At 44.0% G+C, this 23,880-nt stretch overlaps 1 protein-coding gene across 12 annotated transcripts in view; it reads left to right on the forward strand.

Moving 5' to 3' along the window:
* The window catches only part of HHAT (hedgehog acyltransferase), a 495,443-nt gene that overhangs the window by 141,801 nt on the left and 329,762 nt on the right, over window positions 1-23,880 (forward strand). For all 12 annotated transcript variants that reach the window (XM_082399938.1, XM_082399944.1, XM_082399935.1 and 9 more), the window contains one exon: window positions 7,088-7,238. In XM_082399938.1, coding sequence (XP_082256064.1) covers window positions 7,088-7,238 — 151 coding nt within the window. The remainder of the gene's footprint in view (window positions 1-7,087; window positions 7,239-23,880) is intronic.

Here is a 23,880-nt window from a genome sequence, read left to right on the forward strand (position 1 = left end):
CAGTGGCTTTCACTGACTGTTGGCATCACACGAACAGGGCTCAGGCATGCAAAGATGGCAGCTCTGCAGCAGGCCAGCAGAGCCGAGGGACGTCTCTCTTCAATCCTCGGCAAACTGTGGCATAAGACGTGACTTGACCCATTCTCTGGTTAGTGAAGGCTTTTCACTAGAGGGAGAGGTCATTGATTTTGGAAACAAGAGACCTGGGTTTTAAGATCCAGTGTTGATGACCCCTGAGACTCGAGGAGGTCATAATTCTTACAAATGTTTGTTTTTTTAAATCTGACAATGGGAGTAATGCTTACGACGAAGGGTTGAATAAAAAATAGCAGTGGGTTAATATACATGAAAGTACATTTATTTTTTTCAGTGCATTTCTTCATTCAGCAAATACCCATTGGTCATATCCATGCTGTGTCAGACACTGCTTGGGGCTAAGGGGATGGAGGTAGAGAGGACAGCTGTGGCCCCTGCCCCATAGAGCTCACAGTGACTGGACTTCACAGAAAGCTGTCCCACGTTATGTACTTGCAAGGAAGCATGTGACTGTTTTGGCTGGAGCTTTTGGGAAGACTTTGTGAAATAATGGCCTTAGGTGGGGCCTTAAAGAAGGATACAGTTTCAGCAGACAAAATGGAGAGGGGAAGACCTTTAGGCAGAGGAATGAGTGAGCAAAGAGAGAGTGAAGGGTGCGATTCGGTAAAATGAGTAGTTTCAGGGAGGAAAAGTGAGTTGGGCCTGACTCACTTTCCCCTTCACACCTACCCACACCCCCCCCCCCACCAGCCAATATGAAATTCTTCAGCTACTTGTTTGAGGACCAGAGTTGAGAGAAGGGGGAAAGCCAAATGGGAGCCCATCACCAGCTGCTTTAGATCAGTTCAAATTATGGTGAGGTCATGTCAAATGCAGAGAGAGTATGGAGGGCTGGGTAGGTAGGGATGCCAATGGAGGAAGGGCTGAACTCAAGGGAACCCCAACATTTGGGGTTTTTTCTCAGTCCCCATTCTCCTAGAACTCTTTGTAGAACTAATCTCCTCCTGTCTCGAAAGTCTGCTCTGTTTCTGGTTTTGAGGGAGAGAAAGCTTCATTCTCTTTGGACAAGTTGAGTTTGAGGCCCTTCCAGTTGGAGGTGGCCCACAGGTGGTAGAATTCACTGCACATTCAGTCACTTGGAAGCAATAGCAAGCATAGACCTAGGTCTTCTGTTTCTGTCTCCCTTTCCCGGCTTTGTTCTTGATGCTGGGAGGTCCCAGACCCGCAGAGGATTCTTTTATCTGGTGGCAGGTCTGAACTTCAGTAGTGACTTAGTCCTCAGAATAGAAGATTAAGATTTTAGAATATCAGTATACTTCCCAGAAAAACCCTGATACAAATAGTTTTCATACTACAGGGTGAATTATCAATTTAGTTACTTTTCAAGGAAACATTTATTAAGCTTTAATTATAGGTCAGATATTAGGTGCTGGGAATACAAGAGGCATAAGATAGAATTCCTGATCTTGAAAAACTTGTGGTCTCACAGGATGGGTACAACTATGGTCTGTTGTGATAATCACAGCAAAACCGTAGAACAAAGTATGATGACAGCCTGGAGAGAGCCGGGGGGCTGCATAGCCCACCCCCTTACCTTCAAGTGTTTGCTCAAATATCCTCTCTTCAATGAGTACCACCCTGACTCCCCTTTTAAAAAATAGCAGCGCCTGCCACCTCTGCATTCTGAGTTCCCTTACCCTGCTCAACAATTTTTATTTCTTTTTCCATTGCATTTATCACCCTCTGTCCCAGTTGGCTGTTGCTGAAAAACAAACCATCCCCAAACTTAGTTGAAAACAGTGATTTCCTCTCTCTCACTGTTCCGTTGGTTGACAGGACTTGGTTGGGTAGTTCTTGCTTGGGGTCTCTCCTGTGGTTGCTGCCAGATATCAGCTCGTGCTGCAGGCATCTGAAGGTTCTGCTGGGCAGGACATCGAAGGTGGCTTCTCACACGGTTGGCAGTTGAGGCTGACTTGGCTGGGAGCTCAGCGGGTGCTGTCCTCTAGCGCATCTTCATGTGGCCTCTCTACGTGGCTCAGGCATCTCGCAGCCTGACAGCTGGATCCAAGAGTGAGTGTTCCAAAGGGCAGGAAGCAGAAGATGCCAGGCCAATGACAGGCTACACTTGGAATTGGAACAGCATCACTTTTTCTGAATCTCTTGGTCCTAGGATCTGCCCAGATTTACTTTTGACGGGGAGAGTGGCAAGATTACATTACAGAAGGGCATGTGGGATGGAAGATATCATTGCAGCCACTGTTGGGGAATATGTTCTGCCATACTTCCTTAGTATCCATATAGATATTATTTATTTTTATGTCTGTTTTTTGTTGAGTCCTGTTAGGATGTAAGCCCCACGAAGGCAGGAATGCCCACTGATGTATACCAAGCATCTACACCATACTAGGCACATAATAATTACAACGAATAGTTTAATAGTTTTAAGTTTAATAGTTTTAAGTTTCTGTCACTTTTAACGCACTGTATACTCTATAAAGCAGGGATCTCATGTCTTTATTGAACACTGTATGGCTCAGTATCTGGTAAGCAGTTGGTGCTCAATATTTATATACTGAATTAATGCAAAATAAGTTATTGATTCCGCTTGAAGCATAGGGAAGTTAAGAAGAGGCCATATTGGAATTGGGGCCTGAAGGATAAATGGAATTTTGCCAGGAAACGGTGGGATAGGGCATAAAGGCAGAAGAAAACACCAAGTGCCAAGGGGAGAGATAAATGGAACTGTAATGAAACTGACCTGTGAGCTCCCTGAAGCCTGGGTCCCCACCTGGTCTGACCACTAGTCTACTTCCCATAGCAACTAACTAGTGATTCAGTGGTCAGGTGCTTGGAACATGCTTGTTGAATGAATGAGTGTAACGTATGAACTCATCTATGACTTTTTTGGGAGGAAGGTGTTGGGTTAGGTAAAAACCAATCATAACTCCTGCTAGTAAGAAGATCTTTTAAATATAATCCTGGCAAAAATGTTTTAAAGTATTAAAAAAATAGCTAAATTTTGTATTTTTAAATATAATGAAAGTGAGTTCAATTTATGTATGTCAAATAACTTTCAATCAGAGTAGAGTCACTTGTATTCTTTTTTTTGAATTTTTTTTGGAATATAGTTGATTTACAGTGTTGTATTAGTTTCTGCTGTACAGCAAAGTGAATCAGTTATACATATACATACATCCACTCTTTTTTAGATTCTTTTCCCATACGGGTCGTTACAGATTATTGAGTAGAGTTCCCTGTGCTATACAGTAGGTCCTTCTTAGTTATCTATTTTATATATGTCAATCCCAATCTCCCAATTTATTCCTCCTCCCCCCTTTCCCCCCTGGTAACCATAAGTTTGTTTTTTTTACATCTATGACTCTATTTCTGTTTTGTAAATAAGTACATTTGTACCATTTTTTAGATTCCACATATAAGTGATATCATATGATATTTGCCTTTCTTATGTTGCCTTCCAGCATATCATATTCCTAGTGGGAGATTGTTAATCCTTAGGGTTAACCCTGAAACCTTGGGCCAAATCTTAAAAGGGAAAGACTAATCTTCAGGTCAAGGGGGAAGAAGAATGAGCCATGCGTCTTTCATAGGGATGATGGAAATCAACAGCAAGAGAGCAGAATTGTTAAACTCATGGGTATAAACACACTTTTTTTTCAGAAAGACTAAACAATACAGAAATCACAATTATAATGTTTCAACAACCACTATGCATCATTTCTTATTCTATAAGCTTATGAACCAGTTACTAAAATGTCAAGGAAAAAGTTAAGCCTTTTGTATCTTAATCCATAAAAGAATACTCAATATCAGGTAAATGGGGCACTTGTTGCATATTGATAAATATGTGGCTTCTTGTGCTTTCCATCCATATTGGGGGAAAAAAATCCCCAATTATGTTATCTTCAATTAGATCTAGCCACAGAATTCTATTAAATACCTGTACAAAATCAACCCTTTCCTTAGCCTAGTTCCATATGAAAGTACTAACAAATGGTGATGGTTGTATGCAAATGGTGATTCATAAAAATGTAGATTCAGTTATGGATTTTAATTCATATGCCTCATATATAACAGCTGTACAAAAATAATGTCAAATTAAAGGCAGCATTGGAGACAAGGAGCAGCCTGTTCTCCCTGATCCGGTACCCGTTACCAAGGGAAAGAAATCTCTGATGCTTCATCTGTAAAAGAGCTCTGGGCGGCCTTGACCATCCATGTACAGTCCTCCATAGATCCTTTGATACCTTCAGTTCTTCAGGCTGATCATTGTCAGCTCTGGAAGCTTTGTGCCTTTTAATTAGTCATTCTTACTTATGTCCTGCCTTTTGGTAGCTCTGAGACTTTTCTGACTAGAGCCTGGTGGTTCATTTTGAAATATTTTATAGTCTCCCTCACTGCCATCTCAGCCAATGGAACTGATTTCTCCACCATTCAGGGTAGTCCTGTGCCCCCCAGCAAATGCTTTTAAGATAGTATTGTTAGCATATATATCCCTCTTCTTGATGAATTTGTACATACACACCCACACACACATATATATGTATTCACACACACACATGCACACACATCAGCTTTTTTCTTGTCTCTTATGAGATACATCCAAGAAGGCTACCATTATATACCAGCCCTTCCAACAGATATGACTGTAGTCTGGTTTCTAAAAAGAACCTGTTTGACCATTCCTGAGTGGGACTGAGACATGGTGATTGCTGGGGTTTTCTCCTTGTAGGACATATGGCTGTTGAATTGGAACCACTGTTTGCCTTTGCCCAAATTGTATATTCAGAAAATGGCTTATGTGTTTCTTCTGGCACAGAGTTACTATGTATAGACACACATTCCATGGTAGTGATATTCTTTCAAAGATCCTCGTGTAACATCAAGAGGACCAGATAGTAATATCTTCTGCTGGTACTTCTTTAAGGCTTAGTTATTTCCTTCAGACTGTGCCACAGATAAGCTGATCAGTGGCATCAGCCTGCCCTGCATTATTTCCCTGCACGCTGGGGAAGGTGAGTTTGGAGGTTGGACAGCACGTGGCCACTGGTCATCTACTCCAGGGTTTCCTCGTGCACTTTGCCCTTGGCCTTCTCCTTATGGGCACTGACTGCTCTGGCAGACTCACTTCACCTCCTCACCCCGCTGCTGAGGCCAGCAGTTTGCCCAGGTTTGTGGTGCCCCGTAGACCTGTAGCCCAGATGCCCCATCCTCCTCTCAGGGTGAAGAGGTTGGAAGCAACTGGCCCAGAAGCCCACAGGGGTGTGTCAATCAGTAGAGCATCCTGAGCTCCAGCTGGAGACATGCGTCACCCTCAGAGGTGGAGGCCTGTGATGCCAGAGTATGTGTCTCGGCCTCAGAACTCACCCTGCGCCCACACCCTGCATTCCTTTTGCTCCAGAAAGACACAATTGTGGCCAAGAAGCTGCTGATTCTTACAGCTTGGGGACCTTATTATTTTTTTTTTTAATAGATTTATTGTGATAGAGTTCACATATTATGCAATCCATCCATTTAAAGTGTACAACTCAATGGCTTTTAGTATATCACAGATATGTGCAACTATCACCACCACCAATTTTAGAACATTTTCATCACCTCAGAAAAAACCCCTACCATTTAGCCACCACCCCCCATAATCTTGCTCTCCAGCCCCTCAGTGCTAAGGAACTAGTAATCAACTTTCTGTCTCTATTTCCGTTTTTGTTTCCCTCTTCTGGACTTCCATTTGAATGGAATCATATAATATGTGGCCTTTTGTGGCTCACTTCACTTAGCATGTTGTTTTCAAGATTCATGTTGCAGCATGTATCAGTACTTCATTTCTTTCTTTTTTTTTAAATTAATTAATTTATTTTTGACTGCATTGGGTCTTCATTGCTGCTCACGACCTTTCTCTATTTGCAGCGAGCGGGGGCTACTCTTTGTTGCGGTGCGCGGGCTTCTCATTGCAGTGGCTTCTCTTGTCGCGGAGCACGGGCTCTAGGTGCATGGGCTTCGGTAGTTGCAGCACGCGGGCTCAGTAGGTATGGCTCACGGGCTCTAGAGCTCAGGCTCACTTGTTGTGGCGCACGGGCTTAGTTGCTCCAGGGCATGTGGGATCTTCCTGGACTAGGGCTCGAACCCATGTCCTCTGCATTGGCAGGTGGATTATTAACCACTGTGCCACCAGGGAAGCCCTTCATTTCTTTTTATGGCTGAATAATTTTCTACCATATGGCTATACTATGTTTTATTTATCCATTCATCTGTCAGTGGGCATTCGGGTTATTTCCAACTTTTGGCTCTTGTGAGTAATGCTGCTATGAACATTCGGGTACAGGTTTCTATGTGGACACCTGTTTTCATTTCTCTTGGGTATATACCCAAGGGTGGAATTGCTGGGTCATATGGTAACTGTATGTTTAATCATTTAGGAACTGCCAAATGTTTTCTAAAGTGGCCGCATCAGGACTTCCCTGGTGGTCCAGTGGTTAAGACTCTACGCTTCCACTGCAGGGTGCATGGGTTTGATCCCTGGTCGGGGAACTAAGATCCCCCATGCTGTGTGGCATGGCCAAAAAAAAAAGTGGCCACATCATTTTACATTCCTACCAACAGTGTATGATGGTTCCAATTTCTCCACATCTTTGCCCCCTTGTTGATCTGACTTTATGCTTCTAACCATCCTAGTGGGTGTGAACTCATGTGAGGTTTTGAAAGGATTTTTCCTTTCTAATAGTTTTTAATGCCATATATATTTACACATCTATATGTTTTTAAAGTGTGCCCTTTTCTAGCATTTGTAAAAGCATGGCTGCTAAGAGGTCCTGTTGCCTGTCACAATAATAAAGGAGATTTCAATATTTGTTAATCCCCAAATATCATTGCCCAGAACCGACATGGGAGACTTGTTAAATGTGTGAGTTGCGGGGAGGGGCGGGGAGTGGTCGGAGAAGCGGGAGCAGGCAGTGTGTTTCTGGAGCCTTGCATCTTTCCCAGGAGACTGCTCCACTTCTCGTCGCTGTGTCTAACGGGTCCCTCTGTCTTTCAGGAGGACTGGCATTGGCCCAAGTGCTCTTCTTCTATGTGAAGTACTTGGTGCTCTTTGGGGTCCCAGCTCTGCTCATGCGCCTGGATGGACTCACGCCACCGCCCCTCCCTCGCTGTGTGAGCACCATGTTCAGTTTCACGGGGATGTGGAGGTCAGTGGCTTGGTTTATTAAGGCCCTTCAGGGACATCCCGTGGGAGGACCCATGGCTTGGCCAGCTTCAGAGCGCCTGGGCCACCATCCTTTCTCTGCCCTTCACTCGAGCCGCGTTTGGCACTTCGGTGTTTTTAATCTAACAGGATGACAATCCATGTTGTCTGAACCTCAAAAATATTGTCAGGCTACGAAAATTGTGAATAAGAAAGTTTCTCACCAAGTTTGTGTACAGATACACAAAGGGTTATGTCTAAAAGGGTTTTTACTAACTTGGGACATGACGTATATATATATATATATTTTAAAATAATTAATTAATTAATTTTTGGCTGCGTTGGGTCTTTGTTGCTGCGCTCAGGCTTTCTTTAGTTGCAGTGAGCGGGGGCTACTCTTCGTTGCGGTGCACGGGCCTCTCACTGCAGTGGCCTCTCCCGCTGCGGAGCACGGACTCCAGGCTCGTGGGCCTCAGTAGCTGTGGCTCGCGGGCTCCAGAGCGCAGGCCCAGCAGTCGTGGTGCACGGGCCTAGTTGCTCTGCGGCATGTGGGATCTTCCCAGACCAGGGCTCAAACTCGTGTCCTCTGCACTGGCAGGCAGACTCATAACCACTGCGCCACCAGGGAAGCCCCCATGATGTATATTTTGATGATTTTATCTGTCTGTTTTTCTTGAAAATAACATCTTTGTACGTGGGACTGTAGATTAAAAAAATAGACTTAGGTTAATAGCACAGGCCAGGGCATTTACTAGCTCTCAGATCCAGGGCAACTTACTAAATCTAAGTTTCAGTTTTCTTATCTCTTACATGGTAATAATAATGATAATGATAATAATAATACTCATCTCTAAAAGCTGTTTTGAAGATTAAATAAGCTAATATGTACATTGAAAGCATCTGGCACATAGTAGGTGTTTAGCTTTCATCCTTCTTTCTTTCTTTCTTTCTTTATTGGCTGTGTTGGGTCTTCATTGCTGCACGAGGGCTTTCTCTAGTTGCAGTGGGCAGGGGCTACTCTTCGTTGCGGTGCGTGGGCTTCTCATTGCGGTGGTTTCTCTTGTTGCGGAGCACGGGCTCTAAGTGTGCGGGCTTCAGTAGTTGCAGCATGTGGGCTCAGTGGTTGTGGAGCATGGGCTCTAGGTTGCACAGGTTTCAGTAGCTGTGACTCGCGGGCTCTAGAGCACAGGTTCAGTAGTTGTGGCGCACGGGCTTAGTTGCTCCGCAGCATGTGGGATCTTCCCGGACCCGGGATCGAACCTGTGTCCCCTGCATTGGCAGGCAGATTCTTAACCACTGTGCCACCAGGGAAGTCCCTATCCTTATATTATTCCTACACTCATGCACTTGGCTACACAGGTGCTTCTTCTGAGTTTTCTTAGTCTTCTTGATTTTGCCCCATAAACATATAGTTGCCCTAGCGTCTTTGTTCTAAAAGATCCCTCAGCTCCCCCTGCCATTTCTGATTGTTGTTCTCCAGATGGGCTTGCTTGCCACTGTGTTTTATTATCGCTTCCCGTGTGGAACAAGTGGCAGGCTGGCTTTTGAAATTGGAAAGCTAATGTAAGAACCTCAGGCTGAGGACTTGCACGTCTGTGGGAGGCAATGTCTACTTAAACTGTGCTCTTTAGAAGCGTCCATTTGCCTCACCTGAGTCCTGGGCCTGCTCAGAAAATCCATACTGGCTCATCCAGTCTTATATTTCGTCTCTGAGCTCAGTGAATATTGTTATATCTAATGCTGCTCTTGGAAAGGGGGTAGACAGCATGCAACAAACATCCTGGTTTTCCATAGTAATTTATTATGGAGGCTGAATTGATCTAAGCCTCTTGTACACATTTTATTTTTGGTCCAGTTTGCTTCTTGGAATTAGAAATGTCATGTGATTATTGTAAGGAATGTCAAGTAATTGCTTTGATTTGTCTTTAATTATTTCATCAAATATCATAGGTTGCCCGCCTTTAATGGCAGGTTTAGGAAAGGGGCTCCCTCTCTAGCTAGGGGGCCAGGAAGTGGTTCTGTTTGAAAGGTGAGCCTGGTTGGAAGGCCCTGTTCACTTTTGACCTGCTCATAAAAGTAATTTACTGAATAGACGGGTTGGGACCTAGCATGGCTTGGGGGACATGTGATGAATGCCTTGTGGGCACCCAGCGCGGTTCCTCTTCCTCCTTGGTGTGAATGCTTGCTCTCATGCATTTCTTGGGAAGCACATTCTCCTAAAGGGCTTCTCCACTGTTGGCTGGGATAATTTAAAAAAACCTTGACTCTTGGCAGGCATGCTGGCTCCAGGCGAGTGAATTAATTATTTTATTTTTTGTCCAGGATCCTCTGTTGTAGACAAACCACTGAGGTGGAGAGAGTATGTCTGCCAAGACCTTTGTCATTCTTGTTTGGAACCAGACTCAAATAGTGTAGACCCCAGCTTGTTGAAACCCTCCCTCCTCCCTCTCAGTTACTGTGCGGGCAAGAGAGTAATAATGAAAAGTTACTCTGAGGGGGGGCTCTGGGGTGACTGCTTGGAGTGATGTGATTCTAAAGCACGGTGCTCACAAGGGCGTGGGATGAAGCAGCAGACATGGTCTTTCCTGGGGGTGACCTAAACTTGTATCCTGGCTTCCTTTAGCAGGCATGGGTGTAGATCTGCCCCTTCATGTTTGTTTCAGTTTCTCGAAGGGTTTTCTGGTTTGCCAGTTATATGTAGAAACACTTGGGCCTTCATTCTTTGTACAATAACTGTTCCACATTAAGTAGATGAATTTAGGAAGGGAGATGAACTCTTTCTGAGCAATTCGGTGGCCAATTTAAGGCTCAGAAGAAGTAGTTTTTTAAGTGAAAAAAATAAAAATAAAAATTGTAGATTCTTCTTTGCACTATATTTTTTTAAAGGAATTCCTTTATTTTTTATTTATTTATTTATTTTTGGCTGTGTTGGGTCTTCGTTTCTGTGCGAGGGCTTTCTCTAGTTGCGGCGAGCGGGGGCCACTCTTCATCGCGGTGCGCGGGCCTCTCACTATTGCGGCCTCTCTTGTTGCGGAGCGCAAGCTCCAGACGCGCAGGCTCAGTAGCTGTGGCTCATGGGCCTAGTTGCTCTGCGGCATGTGGGATCTTACTGGACCAGGGCTCGAACCCGTGTCCTCTGCATTGGCAGGCAGATTCTCAACCACTGCGCCACCAGGGAAGCCCCCTCCTTTGCACTATTTATGATGTTCCTCCACCCTTAGTTTACCATGCTCATAGTCAGGATCTGGTCGCATAACCCTGCAGTGGTCCTGGTCCCCATTCTCTAACTTTTCTCCGTAAGAAGGCATGCCAAAGGAAAATAAAATTTCCAATCTGTAGTTTCTATTTATATCTAATATTTCTGGGCCATCATTGAGGCGTTGCTGTAGACAGGGCATTGCTCCCCCTTCTTGGGTTAAGGTTCGAGAAGAATTGAGTCATGAGCAGATGTGAAAGCTGGTGATGCAGATCGTTCTGCTGGGCTGTGGCAGCCACTCATACAGTGACACAAAGGGCAAGGTGGATGGGAAGTGGAGGGAAGAGATTTAAAAACAATCTCCGGAGATCGTTTAATGGCTGCCTGAGCTTCTACAAAATCCACACTGAATGAGGTTTACAACTGAGGGTGAGAGATGGATTTTTAGCCTCCTATTTGAAAGGAGCCTTATACACCTGAACACTGTGCTGACTGATTGCACCATCTTTCAGTCCACTTAGCAGTGAGAGAAGACTTGAAGCCGGCAGCTTACCGTATCAGAGGAATCTGAGCTCTACATCACAGAAGAGATGAAACTGGCCATCAGCAGAGAGATAATGTTCCCTGACAGGATAGTTCAAATTGATCATGAAAAATTGCTATTCGCCCAGATGGCCCAAACGTAAAAGTTAGGACCTGATGTGTTTATTATTTTTTTTTCCTACTAGCTCTTCTGTTTCGTGTAATTCTTGCTCAGATATTTGCAGGCAGAACAAACCCCTAAAGGGTGTGTGTATTCCCGCTTGTGTGATTTTTCTGTGGCTGTACAGAGATGAGAAATTGAGAATTTTCTGCTTAATTTGGGGGGTTTCAGGTTTTAATTTAGGTAGGCTGAGATCTGTAATGAGCATTTTTTCCAGGAGTCATTAAAGATGACATTGCGTGTCCGAGGTTCCAAATTAGAAATCTGATCATGTTCTTCTGATTTGATTTCTAGCTATGGAAGCAAAGTGATAGAATTTCCCATGGTGGCTGGTGAGTTATGGGTCAATTTCAATTATCTCAGGAATCTCGCACGGCTTGCCATCTGCATTTCTTGAATTATGATGCTCTCAGGTCTTCACAGGCAAATTCATGCATCACTGCTTATCCCAGAGGGATCTGGGTGCTGTTGGTGGCTACTAGACCTTAACGTATGGAGACATCTTTGGGCTGGGGATGGGAGGAACCCGAGCCCCCTTTTTCAGTGGGGCATTGATTGCATGAACTGTTAGGTCAATAGAAGAATTTAGGTCCCCAGATGGAGAGTTGGTCCAGGCCTGCAGTAGATGATAAAAACCAGCTACACAAACTGCCGGCTTTGTATGAGTCCTGGCTTTGTGTGAGTCCTGCCTTTGAATCATGTTTAACCTCAAGTTGCAGGGCAGGATGGCAAGCATGGAGTTTGTGAAATACACACCGTATCTACCAGCATTGTTGGGGGGAAAGCAGGGAAATTATGAACATAAAGGAGAAAAGATGCTTATTAACAGGTGCTGTTAATAAGAGTTCACTTGTGTTTTGGAGGCAACGTAGTAACTAAGAGTTTGCTACGCCACATACTAGCTGTGTGATTTGGGCAAATAATTAAAAGTCTCTGGGTCAACCTTTTTGTTTCTAAAATGGAGATAATAATAGCCCTTGCCTCCTAGTGGTGACATGAGGGTTGATTGAGCCTGGGGTATAGTCGTTCCTCAGAAAGTGGTAGCTTCTTACTTTTTTGCACTTGAAAATCTAACAAAGCCAGAGGTGACTGAGAGATGGGCCAGGTTGGGGAAGCAGTGGGCAGTGTTGAGACTGGCTGAGGAGAGGCTCTGGTCCAGCTCTGAGCCTGAGATGTGACAATTCAGAGATACAGACTGTGGTGGAAAAGAGACGGGCTCTGCCCTCAGGAGGGAGCTTGATCAGGTTACTTTTACCTCAGTTTCCTCATCTGTTAAATGAAAGACAGACTCTTGTCACTAGATGATGTCTATGGTTCCTTGCAGTTCTACCATTATATTAGCCCCAGCCCCATTGGATGGAGATGACCACCAGTATCCTGGTGCTAAAATACTCCCACCCCTCCCCAACCTGTGTAATTGGGCAGGTATTTAACCTCCTTATGCCTGTGTTTTCTGAGGTATCAAAATGGGGCGAATCATAGTGTTTGCCTCACTGGGGAGGTGAGAGGGTTAAGTGAGACCATGTACTGAAGCAGTGAACACAGGCAGGCACACTGTAGACATCAACACATTAGCTAATAATCAGAATTGCAGACAGAGGAGTAAAGGCTGCACTGTTTGTTTTTTAATTTCTCAGAAAAGAAAGGCCTGATCGGGTGGCTGGTTGAGGAGGTGGAAAGTGGGGGTGGAGGGCGATATGTGGGAGGCGTGGATTTCAAAATGGAAGCACGGGGGTCCCCGAAATCTAGACCATCGCGACCTCCCCCTCACCCCTGCGGGAATTCTTTTTGCAAATCGTTTCCAGCCGCTGGCCATTCGTATTACCTCACATTTTGGATACCTCTCTTAGTCTACCCTTCTCTTTTCTGATTCCCATTCCAACAGACTCAGAAAACCTGTTTTCTTTCTTCTTCCATTCATATTTCAAAAATCCTCTTACCTTTTCCTCCAAACACAGACTTCTGTAAATCAAAGCAGAAATGGGATGTCAAGCTGAGGCAGATTTTGTGAGCCATCATTATGTTTTGCTTCCCGGATTTATGTTTACTTCAAAGACAGTTGCTCTGCTCCTCTCTCCATTTCTCCCTGTGTGGAGAGTGTTTTCAGTTCACATATCACTGAGCGAACCCTCAAACTTTTTAGAGTACGAAGCGCTTTGATGCAGGAAGCACCAGGGCATCTTCAAACAGAAGGCTTTCGTTGGTCACCGGTCACCAGAGACCGACTGCCTGCATTTGAATCCTGGCTCTGTTCCTTATTACCCAGTGACCCCCTCTGTGCCTTAGTTTCCTCCTCTGGAAAATGGGGATATTATAATACTCACCTCTGGGAGCTAAGACCCTGTACTTGTCATGCAGCAGCTGTGCTCCACTGTAGTTGTCTCTGTACTTGTTCATATCCCAGCAGACTATAAGCTCTTTGAGGGCAATGATCAGATCTTGTTTTGTTCAGTGCTGTGTCCCCAGCACCCTCCCTGGTTCCCAGCATGTAGTGGGCACCCAGGAAATATGTGCTGAATGGGTGAATAGTCACTCTTCTCTGTAATTTTGGACATTAGGTCTGAAGAGCCAGATTTTTCAAATAGTTTGATCTGGCGGCTGAGCAGTTGCTCTGTGTCGCTGGCACTGACATGTCCTTGCTCACGTACACACACCGTGACCACTGTCAATACCCCACCCTCTCTATCTCCCTGTTTTTATCGTTAAATGTGTGTACATGGCTTGTCAAAATATTGTGTCTGCTTGCAGTTTTCCTGAGAATGAATCTGCCTTGTGAGGAATGAGGGATGTACGCCTTTCTCACTTAATTACTATCATTATTTTATCTGACATTGTGCCACGTCCTTGATACCAGGTGAGGGAGAACGTTGCAAACTTACAGGAAGAAAAGAGATTCCATTCAGACTTTGATGTGAGAGAGGAGTTTGATAACTGTTTCTCTTTGGAGATAGGATTTTTCCAAGGGAGGGGCTACGATGGAAGATGGAGAACATGGAACAGGACTTGGAGGGAAGTGCTTTGAAAACACGTCCTCACAACAAATACAGTTAGTTGATCCCTGAGCAGCTCAGGGGTTGGGGCGCCGACCCTCCTGACAGTTGGAAATCCACGTATAATTTATGGTCGGTCCTCTGTATCCATGGTTCCGTGGTTCCACATCCTTGGATTCAGTCAGCCTCGGACCAAATAGTACTGTAGTATTTACTATTGAAAGAAATCCGAGTATAAGTGGACCCACACAGTTCAAACCCGTGTTGTTCAAGGGTCAACAGTTATGGCAGGAGTAATAATAATAATAGAGGCAGTGGCAGCAAACAGTGCATACATCATGCCAGGCACATTTCTAAACGCTTTTATAGATTTAATTTATTTAATCCTCACAAAACTCCTACGGTGTAGGTTCTATTATCCCCACTTTACAAATGATGAAACTGATGGAATCACACACCTTAAATCCTTAAATCACACTGCTAGTTAGTGGTGGAGCTGGGATTTGAACCCAAGCACATGGCTGTAGCATCTGTGCTCATAATCACTGCCTTTCACTGTCTCCAGTGAAATGGAGCTGAAGTGGATTCCTCCTCCAGGGTCTGGAATGTAAGGCTTGTGTGACAGGCTCTGGAACTTAGGGGTACTTGAGAATGACGATGGCTTTTGTACTCACTCCCTAGAAAGGGAGATGGTTCGGGGGTGAGGGGAGGGGGCAGTTGGGCAGTGGGTCGGCCTCTATGTACCAAAGGGATGAGGAGACGGAGTTGCCATTTAACCCTGAGTAGCTGACCAAGGGAATGGTGTGGGGTCCATGGGGTTTCTGTTCTTACGTTACATCCCTTATGTTACAAATGGCAATCCAGAAACGGCTGCCTCAGTGGAGGGGGGAAGGGGGCTTCACCTGGTGCCCACATAAAAACTGGACTTTGTTTCTCCTGCCAGTGTCTCCTCCTCCTGTGTCCCCTGGCACGTGGCCACCTTGAAGGCTGTCCTCCTCCTCCTGCTCTGTTTCTTTGTCTTACATCAGGCTGGGTCAGACCCTCTTTGTCAACAAGGATGGAGAATTGTCCCACATCTGCCAGCCGGTAACCTTATGGGCACTTAGCACTATCTTGTTCCTAATTCACACCCTCCCTTTAGCAAACCCGTGTTGCTTTTTGCCCCACCTCCGTTCTGAGGATTAAATTCAAAGTACAACCTGCTGTTTCTCTGAAATGTTTATAGGTATTTTGATGTATCAGTTTTACATTCGTATGCGGTCAGGTCTCTTCTTATTTTCCTGTGTAGTTTCTGCCTTTGGTGATAATCTGAGGAAGTCCATTTGACATTTACTAACTTTTATATAAGGCAAGAATCCTTCATTTGGGGATCCGTAAGCTACTGAAAGAGTTTTTCTGTAGATTCTCAGAAACCCGCTCTCCATAGTCTCTGCATCACCTAGCACTGGGCCTGGCACATAGTAGGCCCTCAACAAACAGATATTTCCCAAGTAAAGAAAGATGATCCCCCATGCCTCCCACTCCTTTAAGAGATAAAAGGGAAATTGGCTTACATGTGAAGTATGGGTCGAACTTAATTATTCCCAGTGGCTAACCTGCCATCCTGACCGCATTTATGGTGCATTTATACAATGCCACCTGCTTCCATATAATCTGTTTCCTATGTTGTACGTGAGGCTCTTTCTGGGCCCCCCCTCCTACAGCGTGCATTCTAGATTCTGTGTTTCTTTCAAATGTGAATGTTTCTATCTTTTCTGTATTGAACGGCTTGCCATTAGAATCCAAGAGGGAATTTGTGTTTCTTTGTTGGGTCTGGTGCAAAAAAGAGCAGGGAGTGAGTAAAGAAAATAACTCTTTTATTCCTCCTCATTAAAGGCCCCAAACCAGCAAACCAGCCAGCCACCATCACCATCACCACCACAACAACAAAAAAAGAAAAATTTAAAGGACTTTCATTATTTCAGGGACAACAGACTAGGGAGAGGCTGTCCTCTTTTCCGCAGTGGGTGGGAAGGAGTGAAACTCTCATCATGGACAATCAGTGGTGTTTGTGCAGAAGCAAAGGATAAGGGTCAAATTTGGAGCCTCCTGAGGGAAAGAAAGGGGCTGAGTAAGTGTCATCTGGGATGGGAAAATTATGCCCTCTGGGGGGTCTGAGTAACTGAACCTCAGATTCTCCTCCTTGGACCTCCTGGAGCTTTCCATCCATTGCTTCTCCTCTCTGTCCTCTCTCCCTGTTTTACATGATATAACATCTCCTGCCTGGGCCTGGGCTTGGGAGGAGTAGCACCAGCTTGATTACTTATCAGTCGAGGGGAAGGCAGGCAGGCCCTTGCTTCTTTGCTTTGAGTGAAGATTGCTCCTAGCATCCCAGGTTGCCCCCCTGAGTGCATGTTCCCTTGGAAAATTGGTCTAAACCGTGGTCAGATTCCACATTACTATTACTAGTGGACTGAGGAGTAGGCCTCAGATGATAGTATGTATTAGAATCATCTGCAAGGCTTGTTAAATGGCAGAATAGGAGTCCATGTCTAGATTCTGTTTGAGTAGTTTGGAGTAGGGCCCAGTAATCTGAATTTTGTCAAGCAACTAAAGTGATCTGTGGTCCACGGACCACACTTTAAGAAACATTTGCTACCATCACCCTTAGCCTTAGGAAGGAGAACAGATTCCTGCAGAGCCTTTCCTGATCTGGCCCCAGCTACTGTCTTTCATTCTCTTTATTCTGAGCACTTGCCATGTGATAGTCTAATGGGGAAGAGAGATACAAATTCAAAGACTAATAGAATTGCACTGAGACAGATGCTGTGAAGGCGAGATCCACGGTGCTCTTAGAACCTGTGTAGAGGGATTTGTTCTCATCATAGAAAGCTCCTCTGCTGAGATATGGATTGACCTGAGGTCTGAAAGTTGAGTAGGAGGGGAAAGAGTTTTCCAGGAGGAGGAAATGGCATGTCCAAAGGCCCTCTGGTAGGAGAATGTGGCAGTTCTCTGGCCCGAAGAAGGCCACTGTGTGGTGTGCAGAGAGCACATGTTTGGGGGGTCGAGATGAGATTGCATACAGGTGGGGTCTCTGACCAAAGATGACCTTGTAGGCCCAGGGAGGAATTTAGTCTTCAAACAAGGACTTAGATTTTAGGACTTCAGCACTTTCAGCCTGGGTGGACAGGTTTGAGCCTGTAAAGCAGATAAAAAAAGGATTGGCTAGAGAAGGCCAACTTCTCTTGGTAAGTGAAAAAGAACAACTAGGGAGCATATTTTACCAAGAAGAACAAAGAGTGTTTTGAGAAAGGAGGAAGCGGTTACCAGAGCCCAGTGCTTCTGAGAGGTTGAGGGTGATGAAGCCTTTTGGGGTTTGTCAACTGGAGGTTATTACTAACCTTATCAAGAGAGCTTGCTTCAGTGGAGCAAAGGGGCTGGGGGCTGGATGTGAGGGGTTGCAGTGTGAGAGGGGAGGGAGCCCTTATCTCCTTACAGTCCCTCCCTCAATTCGATGTTCTGGCTCTGTCGGACTGTTTGTTGTCCTCCAAGGCCATCAGCTGTCTCTTCACTGAGAGCCTTTGCCCATTCGGCTCCTCCTCCACCCATTCTCTGTTCCCTCCTACTTCAGCATCTTCTGCGCTTACCTCACACTGCATCTTTTCTGGGATACCTGGTTCTCTAAGCTTGAATTAGATACCCTTTTGCTGTGCTTCCATGGTACTCGCTGTACTTTCACTATGACCATGGTTTGTACACATGGGCATTATAATCAGTTGTCAACTTGCCTGTCTCTTTCTGTTGGGCTGTGAGCTCCTCAAGGCAGGGCCAGCACTGTGCTCCTATCATATCACATATGCCTTTTGCATCGCTGAGCAGTTAGGAGGCATTCAGTAAATGTTTGTGGAATGAACAGTGAATGAATGAATGAGCGTATAATTCAGTTATGGCTAGAGTGATGTCTGTGGTAGGATCATTATCATGTATACCCCTATCATATATAACATATTGTTACTGACTATATGACAATATACCATTGTTATATAGCTGGTAATACGCGTGCTCTTAGCCATTCAGGACTTTTCTTTGTAGAAGTGAAACGTACCGTGGTTCCCGTCTTTCCTAATACTACTTCCATTCACTTAACACGTAACTATTGAGTATATCCCATGTGCTAAGAAGAACAGAGGGAAATAAAGAAATGTGAATTTTGTTTGCCCTCTGAGGACACATGCTTAAATATCAAATACATGGCAGAATATGACAAGGCTTAAAGACTAATTTAGGCAGTGAGTGTATATGGAGTACAGGGGCAACGGAGATTACTTGCAGCTGGGCTTATCAAGCAAGATGTTCTGAATGAGCTGGCATTAAGAGGAGGGCTCAGGTCCACCCACCTAGAGTCTGTCATACAGAGTGAAGTCAGAAAGAGAAAAACAAATACCGTATGCTAATACATATATACGGAATCTAAAAAAAAAGGTTCTGAGGAACCTAGGGGCAGGACAGGAATAAAGACTCAGACGTAGATAATGGACTTGAGGACACGGGGAGGGGGAAGGGGAAGCTGGGACGAGGTGAGAGAGTGGCATGGACATATGTACACTACCAAATGTAAAATAGATAGCTAGCGGGAAGCAGCGGCATCGCACAGGGAGATCAGCTCAGTGCTTTGTGACCACCTAGAGGGGTGGGATAGGGAGGGTGGGAGGGAGGGAGACGCAAGAGGGAGGGGATATGGGGATATATGTATATGTATAGCTGATTCACTTTGTTATACAGCAGAAACTAACACATTGTAAAGCAATTATACTCCAATAAAGGTGTTTTAAAAAAAATAAAGAGGAGGGCTCATTTATTCATTTATCATCATGTCTCCCATGAACCAGGCTCTGTTAGGTTTCAGCTGTACAAAAGTGTATGTGATAAAGTCCCAAAACTCTTGGAGGGTTGGGAAAGGAGTGGAGCAAGAGAGCTGAGCAAGTGATCACATGTGCCAGGTACTGGGCTGGTCATTTTCATATTCTTCACGTCATGGAGTGTAGTTCATGTGTTATCACCCTAATATACCAAATAAATGTAATCTCTCTATTTCAGACAGTTTATCCACTCTTCCTCATTACGATATCTGGGAATGGGTTTGGAAAGGGGCATTTCAGTTTTAAAAGCCAGTCAGTAAATGTTGAGTGCCTATGTGGGAGATGCTGTTTTAGGCTCATGACGTAAAGTAGTGAGAAAAAAAGCAGAACATCCTGCCCCTTATGGAACTTCCATAATAATGATAGGAGGAAGATAATAAGCAAAATAAGTAAACGAGGTAGTGTGTTAGAAATTCACAACTATAGAGAAAGATAAGCCAGGTGAAGGGGATGGGGAGTGGCAGGGGTTGCAGTGTGAAATGTGGTGGACGAGGAAGCTTCACTGAGGAGGCGCCATCTGAGCAGAGCCTTGGATGAAATGAGGGAGCGGCCACATTGGTGGCTGAACAGAGCATTCCCAGCAGAACGTACATGGAGGACAGAGCGTGAGCCTCAGTGTGGAAGGCGTGGCAGGGCTGCCAGTGCTGTGGGGCAGAATGAGCAAGAGTAAATGTAGAGGCAAATGGGTGGCCAAGAAAACAGGGGGCCATTTTAAGGGCTTTGGATTTTACGTTTGCTTTATGAATCTTAAGCTCTGCTACTGCGTGTGCAATCATTTGGGAGTATTATACTTTCTTGATGAAGGAACAATTTTATCATTTTATAATGATCCTCTTTATTGTTAATATTTCTTGTTCTGAGGTTTATTTTGTCTAATATTAATATAGTGAATCCAGCTTTTTTTTTTTTATGTGTTTTCACGGCATATCTTATTCCATCCTTTTACTTTTAACCTTGTGCGTTTTTAAAATTAAAATAAGTTTTTTTGTAGACAGTATAGAGTTGAGTTTTACTTTTTTATCCAAACTGACAGTCTCTGCCACTGGGGCATTTAGATCATTTAGAATTAATGTAATTATTGGTGTGGCTGCATTTAAATCTACCATCTTGATAATTGTTTTCTGTTTATCCCATTTGTTATTTGTTCTTTTTTTATGCCTTCGTATCTACCCATCTGTCTGTCTGTCTGTCTATCTATCTATCATGGTAACATACACAATTTAATATAAAATTTACTTTTTTTGTAGTATGAGGAGCTCACATTTATTGAAGGTTTACTCCATGTCACTATATAGAGCTATGTATTGTTCAAAGGTTATATCAATGCCCACAATATATCTCTGAAGAAGAGTTTATTTCCCTAATGAACAAGTAAGTGATTTGGAGTTTATAAAGTTTATCACCTAAGGTCACTATACTAATGTGAACTTGAATGCAGATCAGGTCAATAGCATCATCTGAGCTCTTATCAGTACTTTCCTTTTCTGTGATATTATGATGCCCTTCAGTTACTGAAGTATCTACATTTTTTCCCTTAACGAGATGGGAAAATTTACCATTTTAATCATTTTATTTTATTTTATTTTGGCTGCGCCGTGCAGCATGTGGGATCTTAATTCCCTGACCAGGGATCAAACCCATGTCCCCCTGCATTGGAAGTGCAGAGTCTTAACTACTGGACCGCCAGGGAAGTCCCTTAACCATTTTACAGTGTACAGTTCAGTGGCATTAAGTACATTCATATTATTCCATGATCATCACCACCATCCATCTGTGCAACTTTTTCATCTTCCCAAACACAAACTCCAGACCCACTAAACGATAACTCTCCTCCCCCAGCCCATTTCTGGTACTATTAATTTCTTTGTATAAATCCAAATATTCCGTTTGGTATTATATTTCTTTCTGCCTGAAGAACTTCCATAGCCTTCTGGTCTGCTGGCAATGAATTATATAAACTTTTATTTCTTTTTTGGGGGAAAATGTTCTTATTTTGTCTTCATTTTGGAAAGATATTTTTACTGGATATGGAATTTTATGTTGACAGTTATTTTTTTTCTTTCAGTGTCTTAAAGATGTCTTTCCATTATCTGCTGGCTTGCATAGTTTCTGACAAGAAGTCTCATATAATTCCTCTGTATGTTATGTTTCTTTTTTTCCCCTCTGGCTGACTTCAAGATTTTCCCTTTATCTTTGGTTTCAGCAGTTTGACTGTGATGTGCTTAGGTATAGTTTTCTTTGTTTTCTGCCTGGAGTTCTCTGAGCTTGGATCTATGGTTTATTTTCTTTCATTAATTTTGAAAAATTCTTGGCATTATCTCTTCAAATATTTCTTTCCTACCATTTTCTCTTTTCCTGCTGGCATTCCAATTGGACTGTCTGGTATTATCCCACAATTCTTTGATGCTTGGTTTGTCTTTTTGCCTCCCAATTCTTTTTTTTTTTTTTTCCTTTCTGTGTTTTGATTTGGATACTTTCTATTGGCTTATCTTTAAGTTCCTTGCTCCTTTCTTCTGTTGTGTCCAGTCTGCTTCTTCATATCCCTACCTAAAGTAGTAAAGGAAGATGAGGATTGACACTGGAGTTGCCCCTATGGAGGTCACTGGTGACCTTGACAGAAGCAGTTTTAGTGAAGTGGTAGGGGCAAAAGCCCCATTAAAGTAGACTCAAAGGAGAATGCAGATCTTATCTGAGCCCCAGGAACCTGTGCAGAGTCTAATGCGAAGAAGCTGGTGAAGCTGGCCCAGACTTCCTCTCTTCCTGACTCGGCCTCATCCCAGTTCTTTTCACTAGGCAGACCCCTTTGAGTCTTGGCCAGGCCCTGGCAAGCCTGTGCACTACACTTTGCAGTGTAATCACCTTGCCATTCATCACAGGTGTCCCTAAACCAGGTTTATTGGCTCTCATCTTACTACCTTCCATGTGGAACTTCTGAATCTCTTTTGCCATAAGGTTGCTAAAGGAGGCTCAGCAATGCAGCTATGCTCTCTCCTTCACTCTGCCTAACTATATATCTTCCAATATGCCCACTCTTTGTTGTAGAGAGCATCCTGAAAGGTGGTCTATCAGAGTTCCAACCAGAAAGGAAAGCCGGAGTCTCTCTGCTTGGGTTTTTATCTCCATCTGTATAATGGACTTCCCTTTTAGCGTGTCATGGGGTGGGCTGATGGGAAGAGGAGCTGAGACAGGTTTCTGAATTCTTCCCTCCTCTTTCATCCCTTCCTCCCCTTCCCAGAGTCCACTGAGTCACAAGGGGCAGGTTTTCTATCTTCTCTTCTGACATATTCTTCTCCTCTAGGACAGAGAGCCTTGTGGCCCAGGTATTATAGGTAGAAGGGGGTACTCTTTATTAATATGGAGAAAAATAAGATCCAATTCAGTTAGACTTGGTGCTAAATTTGTGAGCAGTTGCACAACCCGGAAGTAGGGATTGCTGAGAACAAAATACATTGTTTTAGTTTTAAAAAGTCCCCTGTTAGCATTAACTTATTTTTTCTTGTAGTAGTATTGTTGGATAAGGATTTAAATATCATCATCACCATGTAAGAACTAGAGATGTAAGTAATGTTTCCAGAGTCACATAGGTAGTACATTCTAATTGCATTAAAATCTAAATCCTAATCCTCTTAATAAGAAAGGTTTAGATGCATAATGCATTTGCTTGTAGATGAGTATGTGAAAATTCATACCTTCACTAGCACCACGGGTAAATAGGTTTCCTTTTCCCGTTACACCAAGAAGAAGTGCAAAAATATTCGATGTCATCCACCTTGTGAGTCCTGAGATTTCAGACTACTTTAGCTCCAGACATGTTACCTGCCATCTTTATTCGATCCACCTGACTATAGTAGGCATTCAAAGATTTTTCTCTTGGTGTGCTAATAAAATTCTCTGATACTGTCCAACTACTTACCTAATGAACAAGATGAATACTGTCTCCTCCTGAGTACTGTAAGCTATAGATAACCTGCAGGGTAAAGTTAAGACTAATTCTCTAATAATATTTCATTGTTAAGCATGACATACAAACCTGGCTCCAACCTACCATTTCAAATGCTTCTCACTCACCTTATAAGACAATGGGGCAGAACTGGTCACTGTTCCTCAGTCGAGCCCATCCAGTTCTCTCACAAACCTTCATGACCTTTGTGCTGATGTGCTAGTACTGCAGGGCTCGCTGTCATGCTTCTCCTTCTATCAGGCAAGATACCACTTAGTCTTCAAGTCAGTCCCAGCTTCAGTGTCTGTCAAGCTGTGCTCAACCCTCCAGCAGAGGGATTGCTCTCTCCTCTTTACTCCATGGTACCGTGTACGTTCATGTATTTTATTTAATATGTATACGTGCTCTTGCAGTCGTTGTGTCTAGCTCACTGAGCTTTTGGAGGCCAGGGACTACCATACCTTACTTATTTTGTCTTTTTGGTATTTAATACAGCCAATGTCTGTATTTAGCAAGAGCCATGCTATCCCAAGTACTGTCTGGGGAATAGCCTCTTCTGGGAGCTTGTTAGAAATGCAGAATATTGGGTCCCACTCAAGACCTACTGAGTCAGAATCTGCTTTTTAACAAGATCTCCTAGGAACATTGTGTGCATATTAAAACTTAAGAGGCACTGGGCTGGGCTAGAGGGCTCCTAAGGACTCCTTGTCGCTGACATGCCATGACCGTAGACTACCTGGAGGATGGCCTTGGGTGACTCTAAGTATCTGTGAATGTTCAGTATCTTACATTCACATGGGTCACAGGGACTGGGCCCCGGAAGAACTCCAGCAGGAGCTTTTGCTGGTGTTCTCAGGGGAGGGGACCACAGAGGGACTAAAGAGATGGGGGGGAGGGTGAACTCAATCAGCCCCAAGGT

Source organism: Balaenoptera borealis (genome assembly GCF_965194805.1).
Source record: "Balaenoptera borealis genome assembly, chromosome: 1".
Classification (NCBI taxonomy): domain Eukaryota; kingdom Metazoa; phylum Chordata; class Mammalia; order Artiodactyla; family Balaenopteridae; genus Balaenoptera; species Balaenoptera borealis.